Source organism: Gossypium hirsutum, chromosome D05 (assembly GCF_007990345.1).
Source record: "Gossypium hirsutum isolate 1008001.06 chromosome D05, Gossypium_hirsutum_v2.1, whole genome shotgun sequence".
In the NCBI taxonomy this organism is placed as follows: Eukaryota; Viridiplantae; Streptophyta; class Magnoliopsida; order Malvales; family Malvaceae; genus Gossypium; species Gossypium hirsutum.
In genome coordinates, this window is record NC_053441.1 from 9,485,410 (window position 1) to 9,512,216 (window position 26,807).

The 26,807-nt window shown below is 33.0% G+C and overlaps 3 protein-coding genes and 1 pseudogene across 4 annotated transcripts; 2 read left to right on the forward strand and 2 right to left on the reverse strand.

Annotated features, from left to right (window-relative positions):
* Window positions 1-1,020: 1,020 nt before the first annotated feature.
* Window positions 1,021-2,697, forward strand: LOC107906329 (uncharacterized protein At4g14342). The gene is made up of 4 exons (XM_016833298.2): window positions 1,021-1,304; window positions 1,444-1,529; window positions 1,616-1,739; window positions 2,346-2,697. The coding sequence occupies exons 1-4, from the start codon at window positions 1,299-1,301 to the stop codon at window positions 2,391-2,393; spliced, it is 264 nt and encodes an 87-aa protein (XP_016688787.2). The 5' UTR covers window positions 1,021-1,298; the 3' UTR covers window positions 2,394-2,697.
* Window positions 2,698-3,440: 743 nt separating this feature from the next.
* Window positions 3,441-8,285, reverse strand: LOC107903228 (gamma-soluble NSF attachment protein). The gene is made up of 9 exons (XM_016829269.2): window positions 8,151-8,285; window positions 7,889-7,956; window positions 7,678-7,762; window positions 7,329-7,487; window positions 6,576-6,713; window positions 6,000-6,078; window positions 5,500-5,579; window positions 4,434-4,563; window positions 3,441-3,732 (listed from the first exon to the last, which is right to left on the reverse strand). The coding sequence occupies exons 1-9, from the start codon at window positions 8,195-8,197 to the stop codon at window positions 3,628-3,630; spliced, it is 891 nt and encodes a 296-aa protein (XP_016684758.1). The 5' UTR covers window positions 8,198-8,285; the 3' UTR covers window positions 3,441-3,627.
* Window positions 8,286-9,413: 1,128 nt separating this feature from the next.
* On the forward strand, window positions 9,414-14,919 carry LOC107906331 (testis-expressed protein 2). 2 transcript variants are annotated; one of them, XM_016833300.2, is made up of 7 exons: window positions 9,414-9,724; window positions 9,812-10,029; window positions 10,373-11,030; window positions 11,554-11,896; window positions 12,690-12,781; window positions 13,057-13,251; window positions 14,129-14,919. In XM_016833300.2, exons 1-7 carry the CDS (start codon window positions 9,551-9,553, stop codon window positions 14,681-14,683), a joined length of 2,235 nt encoding a protein of 744 aa, XP_016688789.1. In that variant the 5' UTR covers window positions 9,414-9,550; the 3' UTR covers window positions 14,684-14,919. The 2 variants fall into 2 exon arrangements, with proteins under 2 accessions (XP_016688789.1, XP_016688790.1); XM_016833301.2 differs by lacking the exon at window positions 9,414-9,724 and adding an exon at window positions 10,109-10,152.
* A 191-nt stretch (window positions 14,920-15,110) lies between these two features.
* LOC121217684 (subtilisin-like protease SBT2.2) lies at window positions 15,111-21,993 on the reverse strand (annotated as a pseudogene).
* Window positions 21,994-26,807: the final 4,814 nt, after the last annotated feature.

The window sequence follows — 26,807 nt, forward strand, 5'->3', positions numbered from 1 at the left end:
GTAAAAAATACCTATAAAATAATTTCTTCTCAATCATAAGTCCCCACTGTCGATGCTACTAAATTATCATAGAATAGTAATTTATATAAAATACCTGACTTTATATTTTTAAATATGTTTAATTATTAAGCAAAAATGTAGTAACACTTTGGAACAAATCAATCAACCAAGAGGTAAAAGAAATTATGAGTTGATAAATTATTTTGATTTCTCTCTCTAATTAATCTGGTTTTCAATTACTACATAATTATAAATTAATAAGAAATTGATTTTACTTTTACTCACCCAAAAAAGGGAAGAAAAAAAAGCCCCATATTATTTCAATTCTCTCCATCTCCGTAAGTGTACCAAAAACTAAAAATAGCTTACTTGGTCTCAAATTTATTTATACCGTACATGATCTCAATTTTCACTTCTTAGATTGACTTTTTTTTCATTTCTTGTACAATTTCAACAAAGACGCCAACACTTTGAAGAAAACAGCTAAATTAAATTAGATAAGTATAGTTATTTATGCATATAACAAGATAAAATGATCTCATCTAAAAATGATGCAGTAATATATGAAAAAAATTTAAATTTAAAATTTTATTTTAAATTTAAATTTTTATGTATAATTATATTAAATAAAAATTATAATATCACATTATATAACAAATTTAATTAATGAAGCATCTAATTAAATTAATGTTAAATGCCTCTCAATTTTGCCCGTGACCCTTACTTTTAAAGAAAAAATTCGCTCAAACCTAAATCCAAAATTTAATAGAAAATTCAACTCCGACTCAAATTTAATTTAATTTAATTATTTTTATTTTTAATTTTGAAGTAAAAAAGATTAAATTTTTTGAGTTTAAATTTAATATTTATTTATTGAAAGTAAAAACTTAATATCAGTAATATTTTTATAAATATCTTGAGGCAAGTGTAATAGATTTACTTCAAATTTAACCCAATTCTAACTCAACTTGGACTGTTTTTTTAAATTCACCTACCTCTCCTTAACTCAAACTCAATTTTTCAAAATAAAAAATTTGACCCTCACGAGTCGGATCAAACCCTTCGAATTTGATTTTTTTCCCATCCCTACACTCTCTAATGTTTATCAGTAACTGAATTGATTTCAAATATTGTAAAATATAATAACTGATAAAGTAGAGGATGAAATTAATATTAAATATTTTCTTTTTACCTATTCGGGTCGGGTAGTGTGGGTACTTTATATATATTTCTCTCCCTATAGGTCATTTACTCGGAATTTCTCTCTCATTTCTGGTCTCAAGAGCTTCGAAAAGAAGATGCAGGTAAAGTATCCCCTATCAAAACCCTAATTCCCTTTTTCTTGACTAATTTTAAAAATTCCACCGAAGTTCTAATTCCCCAACTCTAAACCCTAAATTTGGTTTATATGTTTGTCTCTTACTCTTTCATAAATGTTGTCAGGCAAGCGATAGGTTTAACATCAATTCCCAGCTCGAGCATCTCCAAGCCAAATACGTTGGAACTGGCCATGCTGATCTCAACCGATTGTCAGTTTCTAATCCTTATTTTTTTTGTCAACTAAAAAAAGATGTGTTGCTCTTAATATATATTTCCTTGGTTGAATTGATGGCAGTGAATGGGCGGTTAATATTCAACGCGATAGCTACGCATCATATATAGGGCATTACCCGATGTTGGCTTACTTCGCTGTGGCTGAAAATGAATCCATTGGAAGAGAGCGCTACAACTTCATGCAGGTAAACAATATTCTTTCCTTTTGTTTGGTGTTTTAGGATTTATGAGATTCATGTTTCAAATTCCTTTTGTTAGGTTCCTAAATAGTTAGCTTTGTGTGTTCCACAAGACCAATATAGCTTTTACTACTTGAAAGGGGTATCCGAAGGATATATGTCTTGAAAGCTTGCGTTACATGGAACAAAATATAGGACTTGATTAGTTTTGTTCATTGCCAATACTTGGGATATGTTTTCTTTCGAGTTTTGTGGAGACGAGGGCTTTGGGGGGGGGGGTCGTTCTGTTTCTACCATTGGGGGTATGCTTAGAGAAGATATCACATATTGCAAAGTGAGTGGGTGCCACGTTGCGCTTTGCTGGTTAGACTTATTAACAAATATGTGAGGTGTATCCTATGCCATAGATGAGACTCTTGGATACATTCTGTACCTACTAATGACTTTTCAGAATAATAATCAGTCTCTTTTAGGGTGTTGGTCCTCAGTTCCTGGTCAGTCTCTGTTAGTTGTAAGAATGAGTCTTGATTTATATTATCCTACTAAATGACAACATCTTGGGTGGCTAAACGAGGTTCAAGGTATAATTGTTTCTGATCTTAAATTGTGCAGAAAATGCTTCTGCCTTGTGGTCTGCCTCCAGAAAGAGAAGATGATTAAGAACTACTGGTTGGGCTGTGAAGTGAAATGTTAGGAATTCTAAGCTTTCCCATCAGGCTAGAGATTTTCTTAATTGAATATCCCTCGAATATTGTGTTTATCTTGAACTTGAAATATGGAGCTTATGTCATAGTGGTATCATTGTAACCTCAACTTTATCCCTAGCAAGATTTGTTCAATTGTAGTACGTATTTAGTTCTTAAAATGAGCCTACTCATCTTGCTGAATGTGTCTGCTACTACAGAATATCTTGAACAGTTCTTTTAAAATTTTTGATTGTGTAGTGTCAAGGTTTGTTTGTTTCCATGTTTGCATGGTTTCCATGGCCAACAAGCTAAATAATAGAATGAATGAAGACAGATGAACCAATATGGAAAGGGAAGTGGGAAATTAAGTCAAATATGCCAACAGACAGAATCACTTGCATATTTATTTGTTTCTTAATATTGGATTTGATGACAAAGCATGATGAATGTGTTGGTAAAGAAAATGCATATTATTTCGTGTTACTTTCAACCTACTCTACAGCAATCACTCTTTATAAACATTTCATTATAAATGTCAATTTTGTTATAGAACTGATTCTTTTTCTATAGTAGCATCTTGACTCAAAGTTTAGTCGAGTTAATTTAATTTTACTCTTAAGTGAAATAAAAATAATAAATTTTAATTAAGATATTATTTCAATAAAAAAAATTAAATTTTATATAAAAATATAAAAATAATATTTTATTAAATGAAAATGAATTTTGATGAATGAAATTATATTTGTAAATCTCACTAATTAATATTGTTATTAATATATTATAGTTTTTTATTTCAAAATTAAAAAAAAATATAATATGAATCTTAAATGTTATTGTAAATGTCTCCTATGTTTTAGGTGTATAACAGTTACTTTTTGACAGATAAGAGTTTTTATAGGTGGGTTAATAAGCAATGGACTCTATTACTGTTGATTTATTTATTTGTGAAAATCTTTTACTATAAGGTCCTTTGGAGACTTCTAGATGTTGTCTATTATTAAGGGGGATAGATGTAACAATGTAAGAGGAGAAAGAACAAATTTTCAACAATGGCCAATGGGCTACCGGTTGTGAAGACTACAGTCGTCTCCATTCATAAAACAGGCAACTCTTTACAAAATGAAATATCCTTTTAACATGACCAAGCAGAACCAATCCAAGATGCCTCTACGTAATTACAATGAGACAATTCCGAAGGTAAATTCTATCTATTTGAGGTCATTCTCATCCAGGGCTTCTCCCTCACCTATAGCAGCATTGGTCTTAAACGCAGCCACGTCACCTGTAGGCAACTTCCTCGCAAGCTTTATGATCTGCACCCACTTTCATTTCAGTCAAATGTCTTGCAATTGGCTATGTCTGCTTTGCAATATTAACATGGAACTGTAAATGGATAATTTAAAAGCAACCCAGACTGTGAAAAAGATTTGTCTCAAATAATGATGCAACTTGAGGAAACAAACATAGAAATTACCCCAGTCCCCGTTACCAGAAACAGAGCTCAAATTCAGTACCCTCAACACCACCACATGTTTTTTCTTTAATGCCTTCCCAGCCATCGGCTAACTCAATAGAAGATAATATGCAGAATGAAAAACATATTCTGATATCTTTTTTGAACACCAAAAGATAAATGTTAAGCAAAGGAAAGGAGGGTGGGAGCGCTCTCGTTTGTGCATCCCACCATCCCATTCCACATTTTAGAAATATTTTTTAAAAAAAATTATGTACTAAACTTCACCAGGAGAATGTCAAAAGAAATGCAATTGGATTACATAGTTAGGACACAATAATGCCAAAGCTGCAAATATTACCAAATTCTTTGCACTTGAAAGTTTAAGTGTAGCCTAAGACTGCACAGTTTTAGGCATATCAGATCTACCTTAGATGTGTGATTTAACCCAACTGTAACATGCAGAAAAAGATGTAAAGTCCTTACACTATCCTTCACATTGTTGTAAGAGAGGCACATGCATGTCCAAAAACAACAGTGCAAATGGTAAAAAATATTTACCACACTGTCAAGGTTGGTGATAGATCTTGACTGAGCCACACGTTTGATTTCTTCTACATCACCTTCTTTGTAAGCAGAAAGGAGTTTACCCGCAAAGCGGTTCTGATCACTTCTTAAGAAAGCATCAATCCTGAAAAAAAAAATCCAAGGATAATACTATTTTAGATCAGCTTTTCTTAACCCAAAAGTCATAATTCAGGATAAAGATAGACCCCCCCCAAAAAAAAAAAAATCAAAGTCCTTTTGATTTCTAGACGCTTTCTGCTACAGCACTAATATTAAGGATCATGTAACATATTTTCAAACGGCAGAGTCAACATTTGCATTAAACCCAACCATTCAAATGCATAAAAGTTTATTGAAGAAAAAGAAAGGGACAACATAATTGTTGAATTTTTTATAGTTAACAATCCAGAAACCAGTAGCTATCCCATTAGCAAAGCAGTATGTTTCACTATTCTTGTTCTATTGCTTTACTTCTTTCCCAAGCAAAGCATACAACCAAAACAAATGACATCCATGAAGATTCGTGTCTAGATTGAGGAATAAGAATAGAATCTGCACCACCATAATTTGGTGATAGTAAACACAAAAGTATCCCAAGTCATCAGTGTAAAGTGAACTGATAATTGGTTCTGCACTTCTCTTTCCTCTTCAGGGGAAAGGAAAGAACTGTATAAAAGGAAAAGAAAAAGGGAATTTACTATCCAGTAAGGTTCTATGACCCCAGAGCAGATAACCGATGCTAGTGGTTAGGTGCCTTTGATTGACATGTAAATGAAATACATGTTGAGAAAAATCTCACATTAAAAACACAAAAATAACAACATGTCTTTGAGATAGTTTTATCATAGGTATTTAGGACATTGAGGGAAGGTTGTTTTCAGTTGCAGGGGAATCATGTTTAACTGCAATGAGTACCCATATATCACTTGAAAGATTGTTGTGCTAATAAGATCAGATACTTGTGAACCACTTAGCACATCACAAGATTAGTAGATACACGAGAACCACAAAACAACAATGCTTAGCGGTTCAAAAGAAGTTGAGAAAGAACTGTGCTTACTGAGAACAGTCATTGTAGCACTTCTCTGCTTGCTTTAAGTCATGAGCATAAAGATACACGATCACTGCACTAAGATACGCCTGAAATTAAAGAAGCCAGTAATGTCATTGATAAAGCAACCCTTCAATAATAAGAAGAAAGCCAGTGCAAAACATGTAAATGGAAAAGTAGTCACTTGTGCAGCAGACAATAGCAAATGAGATCTACACCTATAATGCTTCATCGGATTAACTTAGTATCACACCTGTATAAGGATATTCTTTTTTCGATCCAAAAGAAATATAAAATAAACTTAAGTAGAACTGTGTTGCATTCCGCATAATTTAAGTAAGAAGCATTCTATTAGGTTATGATTGTTCTCCGGCGTGGAAGCTTCACAGTACTTAAAAAATCTGTTTAACAAGTCAGTTTGTTGGTGAAACAAGTATCTGACATATAATATACAAATTGGACATTTAATATGTAGGGAAATAATTTGGGTGCAAAATATGATGTCACACCTTGCATTGACTATTTGTAGCATTGCACTTATCAGCTGCTAAGCCCAATTTCAAAAGGAAAGCTACAGCATCTGTGTACCTGAGGATATCAAAACCATAAGTGACTCCTATCCCTACAAGGTTTGCTTATATGCCTATGAAAAGATTTCCCAAATTTACAGGCATTCCAACACATGAATCCAGTGCATGCTGCCAGTGGTAAACATAGACTAGTAGCATAACTAAACTCTACAATTAAAGGCCAACAATTGCTTGAAAAATAGTAGCAACAAAATGCCCTAGCTTCAGTCTACTCAACTAGAACTCCCTAGTTCTAGAGTGGGGTCAATGCAACATAAATGCATTTAGAAATCCTCTAGCGAAATACGAAAACAAAAAGAGTTTCTAGTTCCCTATTTTAACTATGACTTAATGTTCATATGCTTGCAAAAATAAAATTCATGGTCCAGTTTTTGTTCCTGCTGCTCTTTCATTTTAAGAAATAGCAGTATTAATGTTACGAATATATTGGAGCATAAGATGTAAAATGGTGTTACTTTCTTTTTCTCAATATATTAAGAAGATGCAAAAGCTTACTTCTCAAGTTTTACATAAATATTAGTGACAGCATGATATAGATCAAGGGCCATCTGTTCCTTTCGATCATCTTCAAGAAGAACACAGGCATCACTATACAGTTTAATGGCATCACTAGGCAAAGCATCTTCCACAGCACTACGTAAGACCAAATAATTAAGAAAGAAAACCACATAAGTAATGTTCATTTCGATTCATTTGAAAATAATTCAAAGTAACAAATACACACATAACGAAGACAAAAAAATATTGACAACCCTCCTCGAATATTCATTTGAATGCATATTCATTTGAAATTTCAAAAAATGCTTCACATCCACAATGCTGGGGCTATGCTTCTTCAAAAGCAAGCCTTTCAAGGGGCAATTAAATGATTGAATGCGGCAAATTTTTTTTTTAAATTCATTAATATTTAATTGAGACCTACACTGAGATTCTAATATTTCCTCTTTGTTTTCTCTTCCTCGACTCTTTACCATCCAATTATGGATTTCATGTTTTTCAATGGTGAGACTAAAAATGAATGCTACTGTTTCTGTTTTTTTCCATTTTCATGGCTATTCAGGCTTTTAATTTTGTAATTTGTAGCCTTCAAGGAACATTGTTCTAGCTTAGCTTGTAATTTTCATGGTATGTACCCTAGTGCCTGTCTTATAAAGGGGAAAAACGGAAGGTTGAATTATGTTATTTAAAATAACCAAGAAAATATCATGAAAAAATCCGGAAAAAATAGTGTAAAAGCAATGTCCATACCAGGCAGCTTTGGCGAGTGAATCCGATGCAAATTGTGGTCTGTCACACTGCATGTATAACTCGGATGCCTTTCTATAAAAGTCAATAACTTCAGTCCAGTTGCGTAGTTCCTTTGCTAGTGCAGCAGCAGACTCCATGCTTTTAGCTGCATCCCAGGGACTGATTTTCTTATAAAGGATGTCAAAAATGATAAATATTTACTTCTTCGGTACATTTGCAGATCCATTAACAAACCCTCTTTTATCTGGATTCGGAGACCTATCGAAGTCTTTCAAGTTATAATCGTTTGGGCTGGGCGAAGTACATATATGGTGAATTGCAAAACATGGATTATAATAATAAAGGATACGAGGATAGCATCTCTCGTCCTTTGGAAGCTTTCTCGAATGCCAACTTAGCATTCTCATAATCTTTGGAAACTCGAAATCCATTGGCTACAAGGAACATGAACATCAATGAACAATGACATTTGCAGATTGGATTTTGATATAAAAACAACTAATGCTATTTTTAATGACAAAAATCTTAGATGTTGAATAATAGTAAAAAGATAGCATTACCAGCTTGTTCATACAAACGGGTAGCACTTTCCCAATCAGCACTCCACCTTGTAAGGCTTAGCGTTGTTCTATAACAATAACACACACACACGCATATATAAGAGTAATACGTTAAGTACGTTTTTTTGAATTCAAGTTGGAGGATAAAATTTGATTTTTCCATTTTTTTGCTTTTCCCCTCCAATTGATTTGATAAAATTAACACTACAAAGGATACGATTGGATTAAAATGTAAGAATTATGTAGAGGAATGGAGGCTTACAAATTGTCGGCTTTGGAGATGAGCTTGCCGGGATCGGAACCGGACATTGCGTCGGAGTTTCTCTAAATGGAATTTGATTGGATTTCCTTTTATGAAATTACACCTACACAAGCATTAGAAGTTCATAACAAAAAAAAAAACAGTTAATGTAAATTTTCAATAGGTAGTTAAAAACATGTGTAATTAAATAGTTTTTTTTTATTGAATTCGCATATTTCTAACTATGTTCCAATTTAAATCATAAATTAGCATAATAATCTATTTAGCCCTCCAATTTTTTTAAAAAATGTTATTTTAACTTTCCATTTAATTTTTGTCCTTTTTAGTCATTGAACTTACAATTTTTTCAAATCACACCAAAATGAATTGAAAAGTTCACATAGCATGCATGTGGATTGCACATAGATGATATGTTAGCATTTAATTAAGTTTTTAAAATTTTAAAAATATTTTTTTATAATTTTTAATATTTTAAAAAAAATATTGATGTGTTACTCACATGACAATTATGCTTATGTCACGTAAACAAAATTAAAAAATAGTTAATTTTTCTTTTATTTTAAGGTAATTTGATTAAAAAACATAAATTTAATAGCCAAAAAAAATTAAATAGAAGATTATATGATTTTTTATAACATTTAAAGGTGAAATAAATCATTATGTCTTTAAATAAAAATAAATTTAAAAAATATCAAATCAAAATAAATCCAGATAAACTCATTTATTGGCCCTATCTACATTTTCATTTATATTTGTTATTTCAAGCTATAAATTATAATAAAATTAAGGGGTTTTTTTTTTTCAGAGACAAATGATGGAATGAAGAAAAAGGCAAAATTTAATGCGATACCAAATTTTAATAAAAAAATGCAAATAAAGTGAGACCTGAATGCAGATACTCTTCACTAATAATAGGAGAGACATTTAAAATAAGAAAGACATTTTTTTGAGAATAAAATAAGAAAGGCATTTAAATGTTGAACGCAAAGTATTAGAGTTTATATCCGTTAATGAGAGTCAAGTATCGATTTTTCTTTGGAAAGAATAATTTGAAAGCTTCAATACCATCATCGAGAAGCATTGAAGGGTTGGAATCCTAACCTTGGACAAAAAAAATGATTGGTCAAATTATTGTTTTAATAATAGAATAAAATTAATTTAATATTGTATTATTTTGAAAAAAATATAGAATTGGATAAGAAATTGGGAATATGAAAAGCAAATTCCTTATATAATTTAATTAAGTTATTAATCAAATAAATAAGTTACCGCGTAAGAAAGAAAGAGAAGGAAAAGAAAAGAAAAGAAAACAGTATACACAACACAAGACCCTCTGTGAGTCCGTTTGTTTGTTTGTTCGTTCGGTTTTTTGCAAGAATCGAATCGAATCGAATCAAAAGATGGTGAGCGTGTTCTTGGTTGGGTTGGTTGTTGGGGTGTTAGCAATTGTGAGCTTGGAAGTGGTGGTATTCTTTTTCGTGTTAAATCGATTGAATCGAAGGATCAAACAAGAATCTCTTGCTGCCCTGAATCCTCCTTCCCAACCTTCCCTCGGTTTCGCTTACAACAAGCAGGTATCTCCCCCTCCACATCCATGGCGTCCTTTGTCTTTTTCTTTTTGCTAAGATTTTGAACTTGCTTGCATCTTGTGTTTGTGTTAGGGGACTGTTTGGGTTCTTGAATCAGAAAAAATTCCAGTACCCAGAGAGCAGAAGCGGAAAAAGGACGTGCCTTTGGAGGTTTCCCCTGCTCGAAAACATGCCAAAATCCAGGAAAAGTGCTTAGTTTTCACACATTCTGATGCTTCCCGCACTTCTGTTCCCCTTAAGGGATGCGTCATTGAGGCTGTTTCCGCTACCAATTTACCCTCAAGAAAATGGTATTCTGCCCCTTTCTTTCACTTTCTTACTTAAATCTTCAATGTCCATGTATTTACTACAATGATTTTTTTACTTCAGTCTCAACTCTCAAGCCTATCCGTCCCATCCTTTTGTTTTAGATTGTAAGTTCAAGTTTTGGGTTTTCAATCAAGCTTTTGCCAGCATAACAGTGTTCTCATTCTTAAGAGTTAAGAATATAGATGCCAGACTTGGTTTCTCTCCTTTCACATTCGTACAGTATCATTCTGGTATCATATAGCTTAATCAGTTGTTCTAAGTTATATGCTTCCAATATATTTTACTTTGCTTCATTCGTTTGCCCTTGTATGAATGGTTTGACAGGGCCAAGAGATTTCCAATAAAGGTGGAAAGCAAAACTTCGGCCATCTACAATGGAAGTAAAATCATTTACCTTTATCTGGAGACTTCTTGGGAGAAGGAGTCATGGTGCAAAGCTCTTCGTCTTGCTTCATGCGAGGATAAAGAAAAGCTGAGCTGGTTCACTAAGTTGAATGAAGACTTCCATGCTTACTTGTTATCTTTAAATGTTGGATATCCATCATTTATGAAACCCTCTTCAGGTTTCATTGCTGAGCCAATGGATAAGGGAAATAGAAGTGATGGATCTTCATCAAAAGTTAGGTTATTTTGGAGAAAGCTTTCCAAGAAGGCTAAGCCTGGAATGGAAAATAAAGGAATTTGGACATCTCAAACTGCCCGTGAAGATAGAAAGACTTATGATAAACAGCAGCCATTCCAAGATTCAGTCACAAACAAGGTACCAAACAGTTTGACTGAAGAAAATATGTCATGTCCATTTCCACAAGGTTTTTCTCGTTCAGTAAGTCAAAGTACTTCTGTTGTTTCTGATGCTGATCTGGAACAAGACAAGTTTAGTGTCGATGAAGGGACACTCTGCTGGAACTTGTTAATTTCTCGAATCTTTTTTGATATCAAAGGAAACGCAGGATTGAAAAGTTCTATTCAAGCACGGATTCAGGTTGGATGATCACCAAAATTAATCTCTTTTTTTTTTTTAATTGTGTTCGGTATTGCCTCTTCATGTTGCTTGGTGGTTCATGTATTGCATTTTGGGATTCAGTCCAATCTATTCTTTTGACTCCCTGACTGATAAAATAAACATATTTTCTGCTGCTAGGTATAGTTCTGTTTACATCTTTTATTATTTAAAAAAAATGTTTCTTGACTGCTCGATATGTTTTCCAGCCATAACAGGGGAAAAAGGAAACCTATTTTGTTTGGTTCAAGGGATTTATTTTGAGTTTCTTGATTCGACCTCTCCTTTATTAGTACAATTACCTGCGAAATTTGGTTTTTCCCCAGTATTTTGGTGTCGATGTAGGTTACATTTTTCTTGAGTGTACTGTTATGCATCACTGTTTTTATTTATATGTTCAACGACTGTTTCGCCCTCTAGGTATTCATCTAATTAGTTCCTTTGAAAATGAATTTGAATGCACATCGAAGATGGTTCTGATTATTTTTATGGTTTGATATAACAGAGAACATTGTCCAATATGAGGACCCCCAGTTACATAGGTGAAGTCATTTGTACTGATTTAGACATTGGAAGTCTCCCACCTTATATCCATGCAATGAGGCTTCTTGCTACAGACATGAATGAGGTATGGGCATTCGAAGTTGATGCTGAATATTCTGGTGGAATCCTGTTAGACGTTGAGACAAGACTTGAAGTTAGTGACCAAGATTTTCAAAAAGGCTTAGTGGACTCAAATTCAGAACCAAATTCTGTTGAGAATGTCTCTTCAGACCTTCTTGAAGGCTTTGAACGTTTTGGAAATCATTTGAATCTTCCTGAAGAGGATGAGGTCGACCCTAAAGTTGGTTAGTATAACAATGATTGTTAATTTATGACGTGATTATGAGAAATGTGGATTTCCATTTATGTTAAAAGCACTTGGACACAGACTGGTGAAGATCAAAGTTAGCACCTTCTGTAGGAACTGTAAATCACAACTTGAAAATTTTCCTAGTCAAAGGTCACCGACATAAGCCTAGTGGTCAGCTTTGTCGTTTGAGATCCAGTAAACCATGGAATAGTTATGCAAAGGAGAATTGGCCATAATTAATTGATATGAGAGGTTTTCCCTTAAAAGGATTTATACCTTTCAAGTCAAAGCTAAGGTGAGACTATTGTAGGGCAGCTTTGAGGGAAGGGTTTGAGAGTATGTTGCTAGCGTTTATAGCTGAACTATACTCTCAAGTTATTGTAAAAAACAGGAGAAATAGAATATGAAGGGGGAAAATAACAGAAATAAAATACCCTATGCTTCACACTAGTGCTCTTTGGTTGCATCATTTGAACAATATCAAAGAAAACCTAAGCATCACATGTAGGGTTTGTTAGGAGTCACCTAAGGTTGATTGTATAACAAAGAAAGAGTAATACAAACATAGGCTCCTGTCCATCCTGATGCTAAAAGAACTAGACCTGGCATTCGTAGTGTGGCTTTAAAGAAAATATTCTCTTTCAAATGTGCCTCTTCTATAGGTTCACCTGATTCATCAAAGTATAATTCTGATTTGATCCTCTGCTTGTCTGTTTCTTCTTTCTATTAATCTGGCCAGGGTAAATTCTTGCTATTTTTATCATTTGATTTCACTCTTCGGATTTCAGATGGTGTAAAAGGCTCTAAAGCTACACCAACAACAAGTTGTGTTTCTCGATGGAAAGCTGTTGTAAATTCCGTAGCCAAACAGGTTTCACAGGTTTGTGTATAATCTCTTCATACAGATAGGCGTTTTTGCTTAGAATATCTCATAAAAATGGCTTTCAAGGGTTATGAAGGTATTTATGTAATCAAAGAACAAATTCTGAATGTTAATGCAATCTTAGTTCCGTCGTCCCCATTTATAATTTCTCTAAAAATAGATAGTTTAAGATCCTGCAAACTGAAAAAAATGGAATATTATTAAAGCTGCCAATTGAAATACTGTCAACTTGGTATTTTAGGATCAAACATAACCTGTATTTGAAATTGCAGGTGCCTTTTTCTTTGTCGATAAGGATTTCATCCCTTAGAGGAACACTACGGTTATATATAAAGCCACCCCCTTCTGATCAGTTATGGTTTGGCTTCACGTCCATGCCTGATATAGAGTTTGACCTTGAGTCTTCTGTTGGGGAACACAAGATAACTAGTGGACATATTGCTTTATTCTTGATCGGTCGGTTTAAGGTATGAATATCATTTGTTGGATAGAGACATGTTACTTGGTGAAAAACATTTTTCTTACTATTTCATTTTATTCATTGGACAGCTTATTTGAAATTTCTGCATGTTCGCTAGAATTTGGCACACCACCTACATGGAATAGTAAAAATGGGTATTTTTGAAAAGGAGAAAAAATCATGTTTTGAAAGAGAAGAGGAAGTTATGTGATAAAACAAAGTGGATTATTTTCTCAATTTTATTTGGTTTTAAAGTAAATTTATCTACTGAGTTGACATTATTTAACTTGTAATGAGGAACTAAGCAGTTGACAGTGAATAAAATTCCTTCGCCAACAGCCTTGACTAACACACCTTATGTTCCCAAGTAAGGAGAGGTGTTTAACTTTTCACTGAATTTTATGAGCTCTTTTTTACCTGATACACTTTTTTGACAAATAGAAAAATTCACGGTGAGTTTTGCTTTACCTCCTTTTTATTTGTCAGGGTGTTTTCTCCACATTTATAATCCCTTGGAACCATTAGTCTCTTTCTACTATGTTATTAGACTTTTTGGAATCTTAAGATTGAAGATGATATGATTCTTGATTCTGCATATTATTAATTGTGTTGCCTAAAATTGCCCCTTCAATTATTTGTATAATATTATTTCATCTAATTACCTGCATCTTCTTACAAGTCCATTCATGCCTATCTCAAGTATGTTCCCTTGAGATATGATCTGATCATTAACTAGACCTACCTTTCGATCTCTGGGCATTGCTTCAGCCATCAAAAACATAGAATGAGCTATTTGCCACAATATTCTTGCTGAACTTTGGCATTAATACAATGAAAGAAAACTGCCAAGTGAACTTCAGCTGATGCCTCCTTCATTTGCGCAGGCAGCTATACGGGAAACAATGGTGCTCCCCAACTGTGAAAGTGCATACATTCCTTGGATGTTAGCAGAAAAAGATGATTGGGTCCCAAGGAAAGTTGCCCCATTTATATGGCTTAATCAAGATGCAGCTATGGATAATAACATTGCGCGTGCAGCTCAATGTCCTCAACCTACTGAAGCAAAGGAAAATAGTAGGAAAACCTCGAGTTCTCCTGCAGTCATTGAGTCCGAAGCCTCATCGAGCTCTGCAGCTTCTTCTTCTGCAAAGAATAGGTCCTCGCAAGATCTAAGAACTCCCCTACTTGCAACTGATGAACCACATGAAACATACCAGCAGAATAGAGCAACTCCTGATTCTCAGTCATCATCTAGGTCTTTGAGTGAGTTTGAAAGGCAGAGTGATGTGGGTGATGAGAATGATTCAAGGCCAAAGAAGATGGGGAGGAAGGCAAGAATGATTGATTTGACTAAGAAAATGGGAGAGAAATTTGAAGAGAAGAAGCGTCACATTGAAGAAAGGGGTAGGCACATTGTTGAGAAAATGAGAGGACCTTGAGACCAACTGAAACAAATAACTGATGGCATTCATTCTTTGAAGCTCAAAATGACTGTAAATGTTAACAGGAGGAAGTCAGGGAAGAACCATATCAATGGAATAGTTTTATTGTTATTATAGGATGGATGAGCTTTATGCGGGTTCTTTAGCTAATTCAATTACTTTTGTTCATCAAATACAAATATATATGTTGGGACTTGTTATACATTGTTTATTAGATGTGCTTCATTTTCTTACATTTTTAGTTCTATAATACTAGTACCTCCCCACCAACTTTTTTCAAACATAAATAATTTTCCTAGTAATTACTCACTTGAGAATCATCTTCAGTATTTTATTCCCTTGCCTTGAAAAACTTTTGCTCTTGATTCTCATGCATGCCTTACGTGGAACATGTGCCAGAAGCAAAAGGATGGATAAAGTGGGCTAAATGAACCGTTACAATTTATTGATCTTTGTATTTATAGATTACAAAGTAATTTTATGCATTTACAGGATAAATTGAATGAAAAAATTGGTTAAATCCATAGAAGCTGAAGGAGGCGAAGGAAAACCAACACAAAAGAACACCCCATCCCACACCAAAATCACAATTTTCTTATTCGTCAGCCGTTAAGAAAATTTTAAAATCACTGATAACGGAATGTTGAGTTTATGGCCTTGGTCTCCAAAAAGTCCAATCCTCCCAAAGCTGGCGACAGAGTTGTTCATTGTTGCATTAAACATTATGGTCAAGATCTGCTTCTCTCCCGTGCCAATAAAGAATCGAGTTGGAGTGACCTTCACTGACACCCCATACGGAGCACTCCAGCCCACTTTGTACGTTTCATTGCCAGCAGTGTTGGTCACTGTTCTTTCAACCGTTTTAGATTGCTGCAGTCTAGAAATGGTGATTGATGGCAGGTTGAGGTCAGCACTACCAATCGTCGAATTATAGACCCAACAGTTTTGACCAGTGTAATTCAAGACCACTGGACCAGAACCATTGATGCCACAAAGAAAAGACATATAATCTTCATAAGCTGCAACAAGCAAGTATAGAAGATAAGATTGAGGTGCACATACAACTAGTGCAGAATGTCTCACAGAAAAGTTATTTTAGAAAAGCAGAATGGCTTACTTGAATCCAAGATCAGACCGGGATCGAGAGCTGCCGTAGCATTCACAAAACCACTGCCCATGTCAAATGGTGTTGCTGGAGACTGGTTTACATCAGGATTAGCATAAGCACGCTGAGCCATTATGGGGCCACCACTCTTGTCATAAAGAGAAGCTGTTGTCGAAAGTGCAGAGGCGATGGCTGCAGGACTGAAATGAGGAAACTTTTGCTTTATCAATGCAGCAAGCCCAGCAATATGAGGAGCTGCCATGCTTGTTCCAGACATCATTGCAAAGCTTTCACCTAAAAAGTCAAGTTAATTGTTTAAGAATAATGCAGCTAATATAGAATTTTAACTGAATTATCCATTACTTGTCTATTTTAATACCTTGGAATTCAACTGAATCTGTCCCAAGGGAACTCCAGGCAGCCCATATCAAATTTCCAGGGGCAATCAAGTTCGGTTTCATTATGTCTGCATCATCTAGAGAACTGTCTTCTGGATCTGGTCCTCTGGCCGAATAATACATAACCTTTGGAGCAGTAATGCTGTAGTTTGCCTTCAGTCCACCTGAAATGCTTGCAACTGCCCCAAATCTAACAATTTTCCTTGAAAGCCCATCTCTTTCCAAAGATGAATTGTAATATTGGAGTAAAATCTGGTCACCACGATCATAATATATTAGTAAATTCTCTGGTTGCGTTTGAGAGAGTAGACCAAATTCTAACACTGGTAACAATTTATCAGATATTTTAGAAAGAATTCCAAATATCCCCCCCCCCACATATGCAATTAAAAACAAAGAATCAAGACATTGAAAAATAATAATGATAAAACTGCAAGTTTCTTCACGAAAGATATGTAGAACATGCACCTTTGAATCATCTGGGGATGGAATTATGATGCCAGGTATTTCCAATGGTGTGGGATTAAGCTGAAAACCAATTACGTAAGGATCCATGTAGAACACAACTCCAGCTGCACTGAGGTTTTTCGCAGTTTCTAAGGCCTGCTTGATTGTAGAGAGTCCAAGCACAAATCGGATTGAATAGCTACAGATTAACAGGTTTCCTTGGATAAGTTCCTCATTGAAGTTACTCGAGTCTTGGCATTCGCCAACATACATATCATTGGCAAGTATTGTTTCATTGCATAGCGCATGAACTGCAGAAATCAGTGTATACATTTGATCTGTATCTGTCCCCGCTGCCAAAAAGAAGAGGAAGAATGTAAGCATTATGTAAGCTACTAATAATGGGTACACTGAATGGAATTTATATTAACAGCAATTGCATGCGTCAATCAATCATAAATTTCAGAAATGAAACAATCAGTCAATGAAGGGGAAGAGAGGAATTTACAACAAAAGTCCTGCACAGAAGAAGAATATGCATGGAAAAAAAGCTAAAATAACAAAACAGTATAAGAAAAAATACTGAGTTTGGTATAGCCATAACTAGGCAATACCCCTTGTGATGGGTGCTCATACAAGTATTAGTATTAACTGTTCCATAACTGTTTGCATAATTGAACCAACTCCAGGATTCAACAATTTATTCTACCCATTGCACATGTTCATTTAAGCTGATCTGACATCTATATCACACCAGCATGTATAGTATCAACACTACAATGCACCATTCATATGAAGAGAGTACAAAATATTTTACTTGTATCAACAAATACAATTTGTAGAAAAGGTATAGATGAACCGTCGATTTCAACATCTCTAAAACATGGCCCTACTTTTGCCTCTTCTGTTTCAATTAAACACTTCAAAAATGATTAACTTCATAATATTTCAACATGGACCACAAATTTCCTACTCTCAAATAGCACACCAAGCTCATTCAAACTAAAATTTGCCTGAAAATCCAATGCTTCTTTTTTCTTTCTTTGCTAATTTGTTAAAGCATGCATAACAAATAAAGAGCATATAATCCATCAGATAAGTAAAGGAGTTAATAGATTTAAAGGTGAACTTACGTGCAAGTCCAACTCCAGGAATAGTTACATTGTTTCCAAGGATGATGGAGTTAGCATATGCTCTGTCATGAGAGGCAGCACCAACAGTGAAGATCCATGGACTGAAAGAAGACATGCTCTTAGGTGATGGTCCAGTATTGCCAGCAGCTTGCACAACAAAAATGCCAGCCTTGACAGCTGATAGCAATGCCATATCAATGGGATTGAAAAATGTTGCAATACCAGGTGGACGCCTGTTGGGAGTTATGGATAAGCTTATTATGTCAATGCCATCTTGAGCTGCCTGCATTTGTATCATGATAATGCGATTATGGACATCAAAATGGTTGCAAAGAAAGGAAGGATTCCTTATTTTCTCTTTAGCTAAAAGAAAATCTTGCCCAAGAAAACCCCTTATTTCCAATTGAAATCCTGCCAAAGGACCTAAGAAAATATTCCTAGTTGCCTTAGGATGCTGCACTATGCCTTTCATTTCCTTTATTGGAACAGATTTAACAAAAGGGCTCCTTCCAAAACAAAGAAGCCATGTCAATTTGGTGCAAATGTAAAAAATGAGGCTTCTTGTAACAAAGGATATACTACGTGTATAGAAAGAAATTTTTGCAATATTTTAGGGGAAAAAATCAGATAATGTGGTTCAAGGGTTTTAGCAAATCAAGTCCCTCTAAATTTTCATAATCCAAATACTACTCGGCACTTCCATTTTCAAACTATGACGCACCTGGTCTATGCCAGCAACTACATCTGCAGCAAATCCTCCAAAGCTCTTATACAAAGCCTTGTAAACAGCAATACTGGAAAATATGACCATATAATTAGTATAATTAAATAGAAATAACAGAAAAGAGTCCAATGCATCTTTATAGTAAACCTTGCTCAGAAAATTCTGCTGGAATCATGTCCAAGACTCAGCAGCCAAACTTCATCAGAATGAAATGACTCAGGAATTTGTTCAATTTGTTAAATAATAGTTCTATGACAATTGCAAATGACTCATGCTCAAAGTGTGAAGCATTATTTGCTCCGAATGGGAGGTCTTTTTCTAAAAAGTGGGGTTGGGTGTAGTGAGGTAGTTTTGGTAAATAATTGAAAACTAAGATTCAGTTTATAAACTTACTGTGAACGAGGAGCCATCCCACTAGCATTTCCAAAGTGGTGCCCAGCTACCACCACAGGAATCCCATGGTTTCCTGCAGCAACAGAAGCTGTGTGCCTGCGTTAATATTATATTCATTGCCAGCATTAGAATATTGAGTCAAAGCCAATAATCACCCATAAGCAGGTAACCAGAATTTATTGCATATCATTCAGCATTGACAATATAGTGGTGTTTTCCAACAACATAAGCCCGTTGTTCATACATTAAGTGACAAGAAGGTTGTCTATAATATTTAACAATTATTCAAGAAAAACAACCATATTTCAGATTTCAACATCAAGCAATTTGATTCACGTTATCATATTGTGTAAACAACACAGACATTATTGCATCAGAAAGAAAATATGATATTTGTTAAAACAAATGGCACTAAAGTGGACAACAGGTGTGCAAAGTAAGTACTAAACTTAAAATTCTAGAGAAAAGTATGTCACTCTCATGAAATTATCCATAAGCAAGGAAGGAGGGAAGAATAACACATAATATATTCAAAGACAGTTCTTCCACCAGAAAAGAAAAGGATGATCAAACAAGTTTATTCGTGGCATATAGAGTTTACAAGGTTCTCGAGGAATTTGAGAAATGTATGGGAATCATGACCACAAGATTTACAACCATGATAAGCAGAATTATATAAATTCTCATAATAGCATCTTTGGTCTGGCAATATAGAGAACTTGCAAGTTTTTTGTAGCATAAGGAGCTCACAAAGTTTCTACTATTTTTCTAGTAAATTCTCATAATAGCATGTTTTGTCTAGCTGAAAGCAGAATAATTAAATTTAGTCAGATCTGCAGTTATGATATAAATTTTCTAATGTTAAGTTTCTATCTAAGATCCAGTAGTTGAAGTTGTTCCTTCTCTCCCTTGCAACTTACAGCAATTTGATAATCAAACTCACAAAAGAGCAACAAATATTACTAACTCAACAATGATCCACAAAAATGAAAAAAGATTCACTCACGTGCCATGACCATCACCGTCAAATGGTGATGCATAGTCCTGAGATGAATTGAATATTCCTCTTGTTATAGCAGATGCTGCAAAATGGCGTGCTCCAACAAGCTTCCTATTGCATGATCCAGACGGAAATTCCCGGGTCACCTCACAAACACCAGAAAAATGGGCTGGAACTGGGTATGAATGCTCAGATATGTCATCAGCAAAGCTGGGATGAGTTGGATCAATACCAGTATCAATGAACCCAATTACAATTCCCTCTCCAGCAGTTTCATATCCCCTTGCTGGGACCATGCACCCTTTGGCAGACCCAAGAACTGTGGAGTATGAGTGGTTGCAGTTCTAACAGAGAAATCCAACACAACATTTGCAACTTCTCTTCTCTTTGAAAGCTTGTTCGCCTTAGAAATAGAAGAAAACAACTAAGTAAGATCATTCTGCCTATATTATAAGAAATTTCTCAAAAATTAAACTAAAAGCTTATATGCATCTGGGACACCAAGAGCCTAACTGATATGCGAAACTACACCAAGAATAAAAGTCAAACATATTTTTATGTACTTAAAATGTATAAATAAATATTATACTGAAATACAATAATATTCAAAAAAACACTCAAAAGCATGGTGATGATAACATATGACAAAATGATGGCTAATTAGGAGGAATGTTGATTGATACTATACCTGTTCAGGGGTGACAAGCACAGCAAAGCCATTAATCAAGTAGTGGTAACTATACAACTTCAGATATTTCTCCCCCCTCAAGGCTCTCCTTAATAAAGAATGATGAACTCGAGAAATATACGAACCAGAACTTGGATGATATCTTGAATTATTCCTAAATATAAAAGAATACGATCAAAACAAAGAATCAGTCAATTGTTTACATCTCCAAACAACCTATAATTATTCAAGAAGAACAAAGAGATATATGCAGCTTGAGAGAAGTGAAAAAAAGGAGAACAACAAACACAATAATCAGCATTCAGCAAATTATAGACAAATTATTGGGTATTTAAGAATGTCAAATGTCAACATGGTGAAGCTGAGGACTTCCCCTTTTTTTCACAGAATGTGTATCTGAAAAAGTATTTTGCAAGTACAAATAATAGTTTCCGTCTAAACAAAAAGGATGGAACTTTTTCTTTTGGGTTGTAATTAGTAATACTAATAATTTGACTAAAAAATAATTTGACCAGAAAAGGGAAAACATTTGCTAGCTTTGACAATTACCCAAGTCCCACAGAAAGAAACAGAAGGACCCATTCTTGTTTAAAGAATAATTAACACTCAACACCCCCAAAAAATAACACTATTAGAACACAGATTTACACTTCAAAAATACCAACCAAATATTTTAAATTGTTAAAACAAGAAGGACAAAAAGAACAGTTAATTTCAGGGGGGAAACCCCGTTAAAGAAAAAGAAGAGTTAAATTCTATGCCTTGGTTTGTGAAGCCTGTTTAATCTCCCTGAAGAAGAAGAATTATGGTGGAAGCCATGACCATGACGATTATGCCTTCTTAGCTGTTCCTCAAAGTAATGAGCGGCAGGAGCTTGCTTGAGAGACACAATGTAAACAGCCGTAATTGCATCTGAACTCGAATCCGCCTGACTCAGAGTGTTCACAAAAAACCCAAAACAAAACAGCAACAGCACCAAATACAGGCAATAAAAGTTGCCCATTTTGAGTGAAAACAAAATCCCAGATTTTAAACCAACCAAACCGTCTCACTGAAAGATGAAACAAGAAGGAGAAAGATCAGTAAGCAAAGAGGGACCTTGGTAACGTATGGGGTTTAGGGCTGTGTGTTGAAGAAGGCAAAACTAGCGGTGAAGAGGATAAAAAAAGAAAGCCTATCCTTCCTTTATGAGTGAGGAATGTGAGAACAGCTGTAGTTGAAGAAAGAAAGTGCAAAAAAAAGAAAAAGGAAAAAAGAGCCGTTAATTAAGAAATACTGGTCGTTCGATGGAAAGAGTTGAGAGGGGGCACTGACACCACCACTTGTTTTTCATAAATTTAATTATATGAAAGAAGGGAAGGGTTAGGAAATAGGATTATAACTATGAGGGGATGGATGGAGACTGGAGAGAATCTATAACTTTTCTTGGATGCTGTGCTTTGTTTTTCTTAACGTTCTTTTTATTACTATTATTATTTCAACTAATGTAAACGTTGGTTTTCTTTTTGTTTTTCTCCATTTCCAATTCTTGGTGCATATAACTATGCCCTACCAACGTCACTCTAAACAAAAACCTTCTTCTAACCTGCTTTCCTTTTTCATTTTACTTCATTTATGCATCTGATTTGTTTACTAGTTTAAAATAAAAATCATTTTTTATTTATTTTATAATTCATTTTAGTTTTTTTACTATCAAAATGTTTTTGTATTAAAATTTATTTAATAATTTAAAATACCATTTTGAATTAATCAGACTTCATGAATTTCTATTCTGTTCAAAAGTTTTGCTTTTTTATTAGTAAATTATCAAATGAAATAGTTGGCTGTATGCTTAAAACATTAAATATTATTATATTTATAATTTTTGTATTGATTAACTAATAATTCAAGTAGAAATTTGCGGACTAAATTCTAAAATATTTTATATCAAAAATGAACCTTTGGCAAATCTACTTACCATTTGATATAAATGATTAATATTAAGATATGCCATATTATGATTAATGTAATAATTTTTCTAATACTGACATATATCATAATATCATTTGTTTAAGTTGTTTGGGAGACATTGGTGTTGAGATGTAGACCTCAAAATAAAAATTATACATTACGCCTTTTTTTAATTTTTACTTAGAATAATTATTTAATAGAAAATTATAGAAAATTTTAATTTCATAATTTGTAATTAGGTGCTTCTATTTTGTACAAAAAATAATTTATGGTCAATATATCAAATAATTATCTCTTATTAAAAATCTAACAATAGTTTCATCAAAATTAATTATTATAAACCTGGAATAATCAACTTCAAATTTATGGTAATTCAAATTAACTCGTGCATGTATAGCTCAAATATGAATGTTTAAATCTTTGAAATTTCAATTTTACTTTTATCAATATACGAGAAAATTTCAATATATTAAATGATGATAGTGTTGTTTCCGATAACATATAAAATACATAGTTTCATTTGGTAACATTCACGGTTTCTTATAATAATAAAAACGGGTTGTAATGGTAAGTAATGTAGAGAAGACATAGGTAGATAGGTCAATAAAATACTTTTTGTTATTTTATTGAATCACTGAATTTGACAAAGGTAAGGAAGCAATCATTCACTCATTTCGCATGCCGACCCTTAAAATTAGGGATTTTTGCCCATGGAAATAGGGAGCTTAATCAGTGTTTAAAGGCTTATTATGTAAAAGAAATTCCTTGATGTAAAACTATTAACAAATTACATTATATATTATTATCATAAAAATATATTAAAATGATAAACACATAGTTTAACCGACTTAATTTTGAAAGAATCGTGGTTTAGCAGGGAGCATAACACCTTAGGGCGGTGGTGCTTTCTCGCTCACTCCAATTCCATTCCATTCATGCTCTCTCTTAAAATTGGTCTAAAACCTCATTTTATTTAAATCTTTTCCAGCATCTAAACTGGGAAAAGGCACCAACAAGCAAATAATAATATAATAAAAAGGAAAAGGACAAAAAAGGAAAGAGAAATAATAATATAATAAGAAGGAAAAAGATAAAAATGTAAAGAGAAAAAAGTGGAGGGATGGTGGGATCATGGCATCAACATGATAATGATGGTGGGTTGGCCTGCCCATCCTATGGTGCTCATTGCTCATCCACTTTCCCTTTTATTTTTATTCTACGTGCTTCCTCCATTTTAGAGGTGCCGCCCGGCCGCTTAAAATATGAGAAGATTTGAGTAAAATATAGGCTCGAAATATGGGTTTGGACAAAAAAAGAGGCTCGTTTAGAAAACGGGTCGGCCTCGGGCAGCACTTTTTTTGACCTGGGCCGCCCGAATATAATAAATATTTTTATTTTTAAAATACTTTTTTTACTTTTTTATTTTTAAAATACTTTTAATTTGTTTAAAAAATTGTGTTTATTTAAAAATAGGTGGGCCAAGCCGGGCGAGCTATAATTTTTCTCGGGCCGAGCCTGGACAAAATTTCAGGCCCATATTTCGAGCCGAGCTGGGCCCAGGCCTAGGACACAGGCCGAAATTTTTTCCTAGGCCCAGCCCAGCCCATGAGCACCTCTACTCTATTTGTTTCATCTATTCTTTTTAATCTATACTAGCCTAAAAGGCCCTAAACCCTCCTCACTTCAATCTTGTTTATTTTTCCTTTTAAATTTCAAATTTAATCTCTTTATTTTTGAGATTATATAAGAATAGTTAGGCGTGAATTTAATTGGGCGTGCGTTTACCTATAGTTAGAGTGAGTTTGGATGGGTGGTGCGTTTACCTGCGGTTAGTGTAAAAATAGCAGTGGCGGTGAAATTAGATACTGTAGCGATACTGTAGCGTGAGCCAAAAAGTAAGCTAAACACACCACACCGCACCCAATCGTCCATCCAAACCCATCCTTAGTATAAAAATAGCAGTGGCGGTGAGATCTGTACGTAAGACAAGAAGTAAACTAATACACCGCACTCCATTGCGCATCCAACTCATCCTAATTTTCAATTATGATCTCTATACTTCGCTTAAATTTATGATTTAATCTCATACTTTACTCTGATTAAATGTTTATGTGAATTTTAAGGATTATTAACACTATTAAATTGAAGTCCATTATAATATTATTTTATTGCAAGAATATCAAGTGAGTAATTTTTTTTAATTTCAAATTGTGATACTAATAATTAACAAATAAATTAACAGTATTAATAATAGACCTATATTTTTAAATAAAAGTAAAAGGCAATGAATTTTAAAATAAAAAATATAAAAACTAAACAAATATACTAATAGTACAAAAAATCAGAATATATTGCAATCATTAAATTTTTATCTATAATTAGCAAAGATAAATAAATATCACCCATGAAATCATGAGGAAATCATAGGAAACATGAAGATACTATAGATGTGTTGCCTTAATTATGTCGGTTGTTTTTCTTTTTTTTGTCTTCTATTGTGGATGTTGAGTTTTGGCCTATGGAAATGGGAACGAACATAAGCACGAGAAAGAGAAACAAAAAGGAGAAAAAAAAAAAGCTTTGAAAGAAAAATAGAATATTCTGCTTTTTGTATTTTTATACTATTTTTTATATGTTCAAAGCATTATTATAAATTTAGACATTTTATTTTTTAGAAGCAATTTATTTGTATTTTATTCATTTTTTTGTGTGTAATTATTCTTATAAGTATTGTATCAATTCCTGTAATGTTTTTTTAATAATATTTCTAAGGCTAGAAAAAAAAGCAAGTCCATATTTGTGGTTTATAATTATAATGATATGATCTTAAAATATTTAATAATTTTTCATTGTAATTAAACTTGAATTAAATATTTTTATTATTTTAAATTTAAATTAAATATATAATATAGCCTCTAGATAGAGTATTTAGAAAGGTTAGTCATTCACTGATTGATTTAGAATCCAAGTTGGACTAGTTAGAAAAAATATCTAAAATATATATATTAAAAAATGTTCAATTAAATATATTAAATCATTACTTAACTTTCAAATTCGTCTGTCTTTTATTTTTAAACTTTTAAATGATATATTTAAGCCAGTTAGGTGTGAGAATTTATTACATCCTCCTAATATATTATTTGAGATTACCTATTTTGAATCTTACTAATCATATTCCCTCGATTTCTTTGTCGAGTATATTCTAATTATTAATAAAATAAAAATAGATTTATTTTAAATTTTTACGATAATTATTTAATAATCATAGTTTTGCACTGTATATTTTAATATGATCTTATTAATTAGTTCTCTATTAAATTAATTGCACTTTTAGTCACTTATTTAATGACTTTAGTCACAGAGAAAATACTAACGTGACTAGTATAATAATAAATTTAACTCATAAATTTATACCTCCATGCAAGTAATTTACTATAACTCTCAATAGCAGCATTGCTTCCCAGTATTTATCAATCGAATTCTCTGGGTTGCTGATGAATTATTTTAAGTATTTTTTTATAATATTTTAGTTAATGAAATTTAAAAGAAACTTTAATTTCATTTTTATTTTAAAGTTACCTAGTTTTAATATGCTTTTTATTTCCTAAAATCAACATTGAATTGACATAATGTATAAACATTATGAATTAAATTTATTGAAATTTTAGAATTAAGACTAAATTAATAAAATGTTAAGTGCTAAATTTATTATTATATCCAAACCACAATCAGCAATCAATGTAATATAATTGGGAAAATTTATAAATTAATGTAATATGGAAATGAAATGATATTGATATTGATAAAATATGAAATTAAATTAAATAAAAGCTTTGTATTCATTAACTAAAATACTGAAAAAAGAATTGGAGAATTCTTTTATCTAAATTTGAATTTGAAAATGATTTGATAAAAAATGCAAAAGCTCATTTATATATATTGCTCAACCAAATTAATAAATATACAATTTTGGAACATTTCACCTATAATGTTTTAGGTGTCATATTTTATAAAACATCACATATGTTCTTCGTTATTTCTCCTTAATACCTTTTTGTTGAATTATTTTTTATGACTAAATTGTTATGCAATGAAAATAGATCTACTAATAGATTTAACAAATAGTCAAAAAAATTTACAAAATTTAATTTTATTAACATACATTATCAGTTGAGTATAGATTATATATTTCGAATATTGTGATTTAATATATAAAATAAATTAATAACATATATATATTCTAAGATACCCACTAAATAATCATTAGGTACGATGTTAGTTTC

Coding starts and splice junctions, on each gene's coding strand:
- LOC107906331 (XM_016833300.2), top strand. CDS start 9,551: ATGGTGAGCGTGTTCTTGGTTGGGTTGGTTGTTGGGGTGTTAGCAATT. Junction 10,030..10,372: donor AATTTACCCTCAAGAAAATG/GTATTCTGCCCC, acceptor ATGGTTTGACAG/GGCCAAGAGATTTCCAATAA. Junction 11,897..12,689: donor TGAGGTCGACCCTAAAGTTG/GTTAGTATAACA, acceptor TTCGGATTTCAG/ATGGTGTAAAAGGCTCTAAA.
- LOC107906329 (XM_016833298.2), top strand. Junction 1,530..1,615: donor CATGCTGATCTCAACCGATT/GTCAGTTTCTAA, acceptor AATTGATGGCAG/TGAATGGGCGGTTAATATTC. Junction 1,740..2,345: donor AGCGCTACAACTTCATGCAG/GTAAACAATATT, acceptor TAAATTGTGCAG/AAAATGCTTCTGCCTTGTGG.
- LOC107903228 (XM_016829269.2), bottom strand. CDS start 8,197: ATGTCCGGTTCCGATCCCGGCAAGCTCATCTCCAAAGCCGACAATTT. Junction 7,957..8,150: donor ATCTCCAAAGCCGACAATTT/GTAAGCCTCCAT, acceptor TTATTGTTATAG/AACAACGCTAAGCCTTACAA. Junction 4,564..5,499: donor TGCTACAATGACTGTTCTCA/GTAAGCACAGTT, acceptor TTTTTTTTTCAG/GATTGATGCTTTCTTAAGAA.